Source organism: Thunnus thynnus, chromosome 17, assembly GCF_963924715.1.
Source record: "Thunnus thynnus chromosome 17, fThuThy2.1, whole genome shotgun sequence".
Taxonomy (NCBI): domain Eukaryota; kingdom Metazoa; phylum Chordata; class Actinopteri; order Scombriformes; family Scombridae; genus Thunnus; species Thunnus thynnus.
Genome location: NC_089533.1, coordinates 3,084,400 through 3,095,655, shown reverse-complemented (window position 1 = coordinate 3,095,655; position 11,256 = coordinate 3,084,400). Strand labels below are relative to the sequence as shown.

The 11,256-nt window shown below is 38.5% G+C and overlaps 1 protein-coding gene across 1 annotated transcript; it reads left to right on the top strand.

Annotated features, from left to right (window-relative positions):
- Positions 1–6,093: 6,093 nt before the first annotated feature.
- On the top strand, positions 6,094–9,463 carry LOC137201254 (uncharacterized). The gene is made up of 2 exons (XM_067616207.1): positions 6,094–6,564; positions 8,803–9,463. Exon 2 carries the CDS (start codon positions 8,819–8,821, stop codon positions 9,443–9,445), a length of 627 nt encoding a protein of 208 aa, XP_067472308.1. The 5' UTR covers positions 6,094–6,564; positions 8,803–8,818; the 3' UTR covers positions 9,446–9,463.
- The last annotated feature ends 1,793 nt before the right edge of the window (positions 9,464–11,256 follow it).

Genomic DNA, 11,256 nt, shown 5'->3' with positions numbered 1-11,256 from the left:
ATCTGAGGGACTGTGAGATGATGGTTTGTGCAGAAAAGATGAAAAAACACTACTGATTGTGGGAAAAATTTATGGTCACAAAGGAATGTTTTAATTTCTGCATGATGGTCAGTCAGAGGTCCTTCACACTTGGTATGTTTTACTGTCTCGGGCGCTCGGAGGTGAAGATAAGAACCGGACTCCTCCTGATAGCACTGAAGGATAAATAAATAACCAGAGTTCACTTGTTTCTGTCTCCCAGACGGTGGAGCTGAGCTGCTCTGTAAAGATGTTTTATTCTGTGTGTCATATTAAACTTAAATATATTGAAGTAAGGACGACTGAAGCTTGTTAAGTATTAATTGTTCTAAAGTACAAGTTTTCCACATCAGTGATACATAAATCTGGATTCATGTTTCAGAACTTTTCTCTCATCTTTGTGTTTTTGTGAAATATTGAAGTTTTACGTCTTTGGGTTTTATTTATTTGAAATGAAGTTTAGAGGAACAAACAACTCACAGACACGTGAAACATGACGATGAGGAGACACGACGATGATGATGATGATGATGATGATGTTATGTGAAGTTTAAAATGTGCAAAATGTAAGAATTCATGTCAATTAGTGGCGTCATAACACCAGAAAGTTGGGATGTTAGTTTCTTTCCACCACTGCAGAAAATCACTGAGCCTTTTTTTTTTTGAAAATTAAATCTATATTTTTGAGTCATTTTAAAGATTTATGTCTTCAGTTTTTATGCTCCACATATCTGGAACAAACTCTGCTGCGACTCTCAAACCACATTAAGGGTTAATATTTTACACTGCACTGTTACTTTTATTCTCTTGTTTTATCTGTCTTATTCCCTTTGTAGCTTCTTTTTATTTCCAAATTTAACATTTTTTAAATGTTTTTATACGTCTTTTTACTTGTGTCTTTTATGCTCGATGTAAAGCACTTTGAATCACCTTGTTGTACAAATAAACTTGCCTTCAGTAGGAAGCAACATACTCGGAGTTAAACGCACAATATGTAATTTCAGCCGCTAGGCGTCTCAATCAAAACAATAACAAAAGACGGAGTGTGATGACGGTGTGAAGTAGCAAGGGATCATGGGAGTTGTTGTCTTCGTTGTTAAATAACCAGCTTCACAGGGATAGGATTACTCCAGTGTTCATCATTCAGGATGTTTTTACCCGCAGAGGTCTCCTCCTCTCCAGAACAAACGTGCACGCAGGTTAAAATCGTTATTAAAGCTGTTTCATCTAAAAAGAAAAAATCAATATTTCTCCGTCGATGTTTGGTGACCACCGGACTTCCTGGAGGGGCTGTTAGCCGAGCTGCTGCTAACGTTTGCCCAGTTTATTTCTCTGATAACTTAAGATCCAGACGTCCAATGACTAAAATCCGTCTTCCGGCTAAAAGATATAGTTAAAAACCACCTAAATTTATCATGAAAATGTGGCTTAAAACTGAATAAAAGTCCATTTATAACAGTTTGTGTGGAACAACCACAACGCCGATGTATTATCTTGTATGTGTGTAAGTTACTCTTTGGTAGACGCCATTGTAGCGGACAAACACAGCGCCGCCGTATGCATCTGGTGCGTGTTTACTCTTTGGTAGAGGAGGTATGACGTCATTGACATGCGACCAAATGTAACGGTCCGTTACTTTGATTAAATTACAGATACAGATAAGTACACAACTCAACAACATATATAACATAGGTCTAGTTGTTTTTAGACATTTTAATGTGGAATAATTACAGATTATAGCTTTAACAGACACAGACCTCTGTCTGTCTTCGTCTCACAGTTTTTGCCTGTGAGACGAAGGATTTAAAACGTCATCACTGATGACTCATAATGTGTCACATTTCACATTTTTGGTAGATTTTGCAGCGGAGAATCCAGCCAGAAACAACGAGGTTCGTGTGTCATCAGTTAAAGCAGCGGAGCTCACGGCGGGAACGCTCTGTGTGTGTGTGTGTGTGTGTGATCAACCGTTTCTTTTTTCAAATCTTCTTCACCGCCGTCATCATATTAATCAGTTCATGCTTCCTTGAAGGGAAGTTTTCGCCCTCGATGTTACCAAATCTTTTAGATACTTTTATCTACTGTGAAAACTGCAGCTGCTGTTCTACACACAGAAACTCTTTACAGTCATCCGTCACTTTTTCCTTAAAGGGCAGGTTCAGGTTTTTTCAAATATGTCTTAATACAATAAACTGATGTGCGCTGATGTGAACGTGGAAATAGGTTTTAGTCGCTGCTCTCGATACTGACCCTGAAGATAATCTCTCTGGACGTCAATACACTGTAAGAAATGTAGAAAAGGACAAAATCCAAAGTTCAGCTGAAGCTTAAATGATGCAACAACAGTCTGAATTAGATAAATGAAGTCAGTGTTTTACAGTAAGTGACAGTTTTTATCAAACAAAATTCCTTCTTTTTGTTTCCGTGGACTGAAGTTCTTCTCTGATCTGTGGTGGAAGGATATATCCGTGAACGGGCTCGGAGTCAGTGACGAAGGAGGGAACCACACATGAATAACGCTTTAAAAAATTATTGTTAACTTAATATAAAATTGTAATAATGTTAGTCAATTAAATCAGTCATGAATGCGATGTATGGATGAGTGAAGTATGTGGTGCCTGGAAGGAAGAGAGAGAGGAAGAGGTTAACAGGAAGACGCCTAAATAGGCTGGAGGCCTAAACTACCCAGGTGCAGCTAGTTCCCCGACGTCCTCTCCAACGCCGCCCGCTGGCTCCTGCAGGTAGAGTCTGTTCAGAGAGGGTCGTCACAGTGTTATCCAGCTTTGATCTCCGGCTGGTCCTCCAGACTTCCTGGATTCGCTCCTGCCTCTGCGTTTAATAAAACACGAATATTCTCTGTTCTCGTCTGTGTTTATCCGCTGTGTTGTCATAGACAGAGTTTTCCTTTGAGAGATAAATACACCGTTTGCAAGACTTAGTCAACTGTGGCCAAATAATTACAACTTAAAGCATTTTTTTGCTGCACACAATCATTGGAAAAGGAGCAGCGTGAACATTTGGAAAGTCTAGAAGAGTGAGAGTCTAGATTAAATGATTTTATCTCAGGGATCCAACTGGCAGTTAGTCGTCTTGGCCTGCAGATGTCTCTACTGAGCCTGCAAAAATGGACAAAAGAAGCAGACAAAAAAAAAAAAAGGAATTGTTGAAATCAATATTAAATGATCAAAATCAGAGAGAACAGGGATAGTGTGGAGAAAAGTACATCAACAGCGGCAACGGCACTGAGATAATGTAAAAGAAGACACTCGATCCAAAACAGAGTAAATATGTTGAGAAGTAGGAAAGAACAAGTAACAAGAAACAGGCTGAGAAACATGAACAGTAAACTTCTCATCACAGGAAAACATCCGACATGAGGCTGAGACAGTCGAGCATATAGCACACGATCACGGAGGACAACGGAGGACAACGGAGGACAACGGAGGACAGGGCGGGTAGAGGACGAGGTTAAAAGTAGACTAGAATGTGGAAGAAATGATTATTTTTGAGGACGACTGAACTGGAAAAACGGATTTGATGGAGAATGAAAGCGGAAGGTGGCAGTAACGCAGATGCCAACTGCTGTAAAAACTCACAGAAGAAGAAGAAGAAGAAGAACAGGTGATTTCTTTAACTTTAGAAGATTCGATTCGACTGTTGAAGCATCGTATTAGCTTCAGCTGAACTTTGGATCATTTCTTACAGCGTAGCCTCGTTAAGTAGAGTATCTTAACGAGGCTACAAAGACCCATTTCATCACATATATATGAACATGTTTGTACATGACAGACTTGAAAAAACCTTTAACCAAAATAATTTGAGCTACTTCAGTCGAATCCGATAAGATTGAAACACCTGAACAATTGTGCATAATTTAAATCTGAGTGCAGCGTTAGTCACAAACCGTCTCTCTCTCTCTCTCTCTCTCTTTTCTCAGTTAAGGTCACATCTCACGCTTAAGAAACTAAATTCAATGTGTGACTTTGTTTTGAGCCAAACAACTTGGAGCAGAAGTGAAGTTGTGTTAAAGATTTCATGCTCAACCTCAGAACGAGCGTTTCATTTCTAACGGTGAGTCACAGCTGACGAGCGGATGTGGTCTGTTATATATATATTTAACACACCCAGTGAGAGAAAACAGTGTCAAACACACAAAGAGTGAATAACTGGGACCCTTTTAAACCTGGTTTAATGTGTAACTGAACCATGTTCAAGCAAATATCAAGGCTCAACCCACTGTACACTATTTCTAGATAAAGCTGGGAAACACTGACAGAGATGTGATATAAATATCAATTATTTAATGTACTTAATGAATAATTAAACTGTCCATAGAGCTGCTACAAAAAGCAGAATATGTTCCCTTTAAATCTGATTTGGCGACGTTGTGGCTGCACAACAAAGCAACGATGAACAACGGCATGTGTAATCAGTGAGATCAGCAGTGCAGGTGAATGCACGAGTGGAAACGGTGATGCAGTGTTGTGTGGTGCAGACAAAACAAACCAAACATCAATCAAAAAACCAAAGGGTGTCTCGAAGAGGAGAGCACGCAGCGACTGAGGTCCAGGAGGTTTTTTGAAGGACCCTACAGGGTCTCAGGTGTTGCCAGTGTCGCCGATGACGCTGCTTCCAGAAACAACACAGACAGCAGCCACATTAATCAAGCCACAGGCAGACGGGACGGAGAGGGTCGTAACACCGCTCTGATAAAAAGGAACGAGACAAAAATCCTCTTAAAATATTGTCACACTTTAATAAAACTCATGTGGTCACGCTGACGCTGTCTGTGTTAGACAAAGAATGAAAAGTCAAACACACAACAGCTTCATTCATCCCTTCACTCTTTGTTTGTTTCTTACTTATCGGCGTTTCTTTTCTTTTTTTTTTTTTGCCTCTGTACACCTGCTGAGTCAAACACTTTCTCAGGCTTCCTTATCAGTCTTTCTATCCTCTGACGCGTCTCTGTAGCCTTGGCCTTTCTGAACAATTAAAAAAATGTTTTTTTTAAAAGTTTGCGAACTCCCTGCTCACACTCCCAAAGACTCCATGAACCCTTCTGTCACATTAATAGTCCTTCAGTATATTATCAAGCTAAAGTTGTGTCAGTTAAAAGTGGTAAGAATAACTAAACAGTGGAAATTAAACATGATTAAATGTGCAGTAGTATGTGTAATTTCTCTCACAGTGAACACTTTATACACAACACTAAAGGAAACCAGCAGAGACGTCCAGAGACTGTACCAGGTGTACAGCTTTGCTAACAGCCTCCTCTTCACTTTGTAATACATTGTCGTCAAGAGGTTGTGATATGTAGCGAGCAACAAGCTAGTGAACCGCATTCCTGCACACGCTCAGTGTCCCGTCTGCCTTGAGCCGCCTTCAGATGATGAGGAATTTTACTCTTTGCTCACCGTGACGTAGGGAGCAGAGAATAGTGCAGACACTTGGTGCAGAGGCAAAGCGCAGCGCAGGTACACGCCCTCAAAAAGTGTGAAAAGTAGCTGTTCACCATGTGTGGAAGCCGCATCTGACTGCTGCCATCGTGGTCCAGGGAATTCTGAAACACAGCATTTAGAGTTTTCTGTACCTCTCCTGCTTGAATCTGGCTACGTCACATTCATATACATATATAATAATAATAATAATAATAATAATAATAATAATACTAAACTTTATTTGTACAGCACCTTTCATACAAAATGCAGCTGAAAGTGCTTCACAAAAAAATAAGCAAAAAAAATACATATATATATATATGTGTGTGTGTGTGTGTATATATATATACATACATACATATATATACATACACACACACACACACACACACACACACACACATATATATATATATATATATATATATATATATATATATATGTATGTATATACACTACACACACACACACACACACACACACACACACACATATATATATATATATATATATATGTATATACACATACACACACACACACACACACACACACACACACACACACACACACACATGGCCCAATATGCAACACCAGAGGGACCCAAATCCTCATCCTCATCTTCATTACTTGGACCAAATAAAGTTTACAAGCTGCTTTATTCCATGGAAATGGAAACCTATGACAGGAATGTGATTCTGGTTTATTCTCTCAGTTGTCAAACCTATTTCTTCTTGATAGTGATGTCTTGATGGAATAGATGGTGTTTCCCACTAATATGCAGCTCATCTGTCACTGTATATGAGCAACATTATTATTATTATATTTATTTTTTTTTTAGATTTAAGGCCCTAAAACCTCTGATGCCACTATCTGGCAGGACAGAACGGCACTGCTGTGGAGGCCGCACCCGTGTACAGCATTCAAAACATTCCTTATCTGACGAAAGTCATAAAACATTGCAAGAGGAGAAACGAAACTGAAAGAAGACGTCATGCACATTTATGGTATTTCCTCCGAAAGCCTGAAGCTGTTTATATAAACTGCTTCAAAGCAAACATTCATTTACAATCTGCCTGCACTCAGGGACCAACACAGGACTGGACAAAGGTACGTCAAACACAAACTTTGATGAGAAACGTTTTCTTGTTAAAAAAAGGAAGATGCTTTTTTTTGTTATAACGAGAAATGTGAAGGCAACTTTTTTTTTACTAAGGGTTGCAGTTCTGTGCTGCTGGTATTATAAATAATGGGAAAAGACATTTTAACAAGGTCAGAGTTGGAAAACTGTGAAGCAGTCCTTTTTACCAAACAGAACCATCGTCTATAAATACTGTGTCCACAGGAGAATTAAGAGTATTTTTACGGTCACCAATCTATAAGAGCTACAAGCAGTTTAGAGTCTCCTCTTTATCTGTTTATCATGACTTTTGGACCCAATAAACACAACACCTGAATTTTAGTCTGACATGCTCACAGTGACAATATTAATATGCTGATGTTTAGCAGGCAAAGTGTTAGAAAAATTAAAAATTGAAAAAAAACTGATGGTGGCGTTAACGATGAAATGTTAAATGAAAGTTTCACAATCTTTCAAGTGTGTCTATAAACAGCAGTCGGGTGTCCGTATGAGCAGTGAAAGAGGTTTTCCGCGCTGTAATCATTCCTCCTGTTGATACTGGCTGTTAAATGAGCCTTCAAATGTGTTTTCAATGGAAGTGATGGAGAACAAAATCCACAGTGTGTCCACACAGTCATTTAAAAGTCTGTGTGAAGCTTCTATTCAGCTTCAGCAGTCTGAGTTAGTCATATCAAGTGGATATCTGACACATTTACAGTCTTTTTAGCATCAAATTCCCTCTTTGTCAAACAAACGCTTGATAACTAAAAGGTGTGAACACATCACTTCCATTTTAACGTCTCTTCACTGGCTCCCAGTAAAACAAAGAATTGATTTTAAAATTTGACTTGTTGTTTTTTAAAGCTATGAACGTTGTTGACATGCTCTCTGAATACACACCAGACAGACTCCTGAGATCATCAAGTACAGGTCTCCTCACTATACCGAGAATTAATCTCTAAATCAGCTTTTATCACAAGCTTTAAGTAGGTTTAAAGTGTGTAGTTAACGGGTAAAACCTTCATTTTAGAATCAGTATTATTATTGTTATTCCTTTTTAATAATACTTACTTTAATACTCCTTACTTTATAATTTTATATGTTGTCTTATATGTTTATATATATATATTGTTAATATAATGTTATATGTTTTTGGCATGTACACTCTTTATTCATATTAGCTTCAGATAAACTTTTAAATACATTTTTGCACAGAAGGAGGAATGATTACAGCAAGAAAAACAGGTTTCAATGTTCATTTGGGCTCCTGAATAAGTAATAATAGTAGTAAAAATAAATAAAAATAATAACAATAAAATACAACTTCTACATTTTTGGGCCTATAGAATATGCAACTTCTAAATGTTGTCAGATGAATTCTGATAATAAAACATTTTGCGTAGATTGTGATGTCAAAATAAATGTATTCACTGGTTTACAGCTGCTTCTTTTCCACTGATTGTGTGTGAAAAATATTATTTGGGCCAGTGTGCATCACGCGGTGGACCCGTAATTTCTAATTACACAGTTTAGCCACTATATCAAATTGGCTTCACAGCCCAGTGCTGATCTTGGGGCCTTGGGCTGTACTTAGGCACAGCAGGGGCTATGAGCTAAATGCTAACACCAGAATGCTAGCATGCTAATGTTTAGAAGGTATAATGTTTACCATGTTCACCAGCTTAGTTTGGTGTGGTATAGCAAAACACACCAAAGTGCTAATTAGCACTAAACACAAAGTACAGCTAAGGCTGATGGGAATGTCAGTTTTGTAGGTATTTGGTCATAAACCAGAGTATGAAATTTTGTAGCAATCCATTTAATAATTGTTGAGATCCTCATGGTGGGGCTAGAGGAAAAGTACTCTGTGTTTGGTGCTAATTAGCAAATGTTACCATGCAAACACGCTAAACTACCCGTTAAACATCAGCATGTTAGCATTGACACTGTAAGCATGTTAGCATGCTGACATTAGCATTTAGCTCTCTCTTAGTTTCATTTCACTTTTGATAAAGCTAGGCTAACAGTTTTCCTCTGCTTGTTCAAGTCTTTTTGCTCTAAGCTAGGCTCCTCAGGAAGAATAGCACATCAAATGAACCTTAAATATTAGTAAATGTCTCTGAATCATGTCCTAATTGTCTTGTTTCATTCCTGTATCATTTTTAATTGCAGTGATGTTTAGTTTACTTGCGTGGAAGTCTTTACACTTATGAATCTCTTTCCTACAGTGATACTGAGACCAACATGTACCAGTGGGCTGCAGATGACTTTACTCTGCCTGCGGGGATGTTTTTCCAAAGCTTCTCAGCACCAGTTAATGGTGAAACGTTTTCCATGTACCACGGCACCAGCAGAGCAAACGCTGCAGCCATCCTGGCCTCAGGTTTTCGCCGTTCTCTAGACGGGATGCTCGGCCCAGGCGTCTACCTCACCAGAGATCTGAAGAAAGCTAGGTTCTATCCCGTTGGTCATCCTGAGCATGACAAAGTCGTCATTACGGTCTTGGTCAACGTGGGAAGAGTGATCACCATCGATTGTAAGGGCCACCCACGTCAGAAGAACTGGCGCGACCCCAGATGCGGCGAGGTGTACGACACCGCCTGGATACCTCCTTGGAGTGGAATGATGAAGAGCAATTTCGAGACGCATTGTGTCTGGGATCCCAATCGAATCAAAATCCTTAATATCATCGAACCACTTCCAGTTCAACCTGGATATGGATATGGACATGGATATGGACATGGATATGGACATGGATATGGACATGGACATGGATATGGATATGGACAAGGATATGGATATGGACAAGGATATGGATATGGACATGGATATGGTTATGGGTATGGATATGGTGCACAAGGCTACATGTGAGATAATTTAATATATTTTTATAAAAAGGAAATGATACTTTAATTTTGTTACTCTATCATTGTAACCAGGAAAATAAATCCTCAATAATTTTATATCTTAATTGGCTGTGTGATGGGTATATTTTTATTTTGAGATATTCACCTTTGAAACATCTGCTGCCATCTGAATACAATGGAGGTGAAAAGAATTTTGTTTATTATGTGTGGAGCATTAAAAACACATTTGGAAATATTTAAAACAACTTGCATTTCCAGAAACAGTTACTCTAAATAATCAACCTCACTGTAGGTTTTCACATAAATAGTGTCTGTTTTAACAATAACAAAACATATCCACCACTGTCACCTCCTAAAACAAAATATTAAAATAATCCAGCACATAACGTCTTGTAAAACCATGACATGTAATTTTTACATTTACTTTTTTGTATGGATTAAACAAACAACATTAATTAACCCTAGCCTGGTTGCTGGCTTCATATTTATCATACACACGTCATTTTTAATGGTCTTAAATCAGAGATTTTGAACTCCTCGTCTAAGTTTGTAATCAATAACATCCCCATAACTAATGTGCAATCTTCACGATGGTGTTCTGCTTCAAGAATCCTTATCTTGGTAACCTCATATCAAGGCCATAACCACCAAAATGACCAGGAGTATCGGTATACTAGGCAACACTGGTCACTTGATCAACACTAAGGTAGCCACTATGTTATATTATACTATGGTTTATCCAAGCGGCAATCTCCAGGGCTGAAAAATGAAGCCAACTCGGAAGTGACAAAAACTGCAGTTCATCGAATGGCCACTTGAGGCTCCAAAAGCGAGTCAATACCGACTTTATAGCAGAAATAAACATGTTTAAAGTCTGGTACAAAAAACAGTCTTGGTTTCTGTAGCTAATTTCCCCGTTCAACTGTACTAGGTGTGAATTTTTGAATAACTCACCCATTTAAATTTTATTAAGGCTTAAAGTCATGCATAATTAAGGGGAGGGCCGCTTTAAATGACAGGTGGGTGCCATCACAGGCAAGTTGCTACCACGGCAACAATGTTGGTTAGGTAACATAACCATAACCCTAGATTCACAGTATAGGTGTAGCCGTAGTTGTCGCTATTTCAGTGTGTTTTCAGTTCATGAAAGTTAATTATAACATTATGATCACGTAAAAAAGTATTCAGCATTTGGTTGTACTAAAAGATCCTCTAAGGAGTCGGATGCTCAGTTTTTTCCAGTAAGTATATTTTGTTTTAATGGTTTTAAGCCTGTTTTTTGCTAGCAAAAATTAGCATTAGCATTAGCACTATCACAGTTAACCACAGGCTGTAATGCACCGTGCTAACCAAGCTCCTGCTCCTCCCCCTCTTTATTATTATTACCTGGACCAGATAAAGTTTACAAGCTGCTTTATGTAATGGAAATAAAAGCAGCTGCTCCAGCAGAATGGAAACCTAAGCAAATATGACAGGAATGTAATCTGGTATGTTCTCTCACTTGTCAAACCCATTTCTTCTTGAGAGTGATGTTTTTGCTTAAATGTTTCCCACTGTTATGCAGCTCATCTGTCACTGTATATGAGCAACTGGGCGACATTATTATTTTTTTATTTTTTCTTGTCTGAAAAACATAACCGGGGAGGCTGGAAAGTCATTCCCTGCTCAGATTTAGGGCCCTAAAGGCTCTGATGCCACTATCTGGCAGCACAGAACACATCATTGCTGTGGTGGCCAAACCTGTTTAGAGCATTCAAAACAATTGTTATCTGACAACAGTCATTAAACAGTGCAAGAGGAGAAACGAAACTGAAG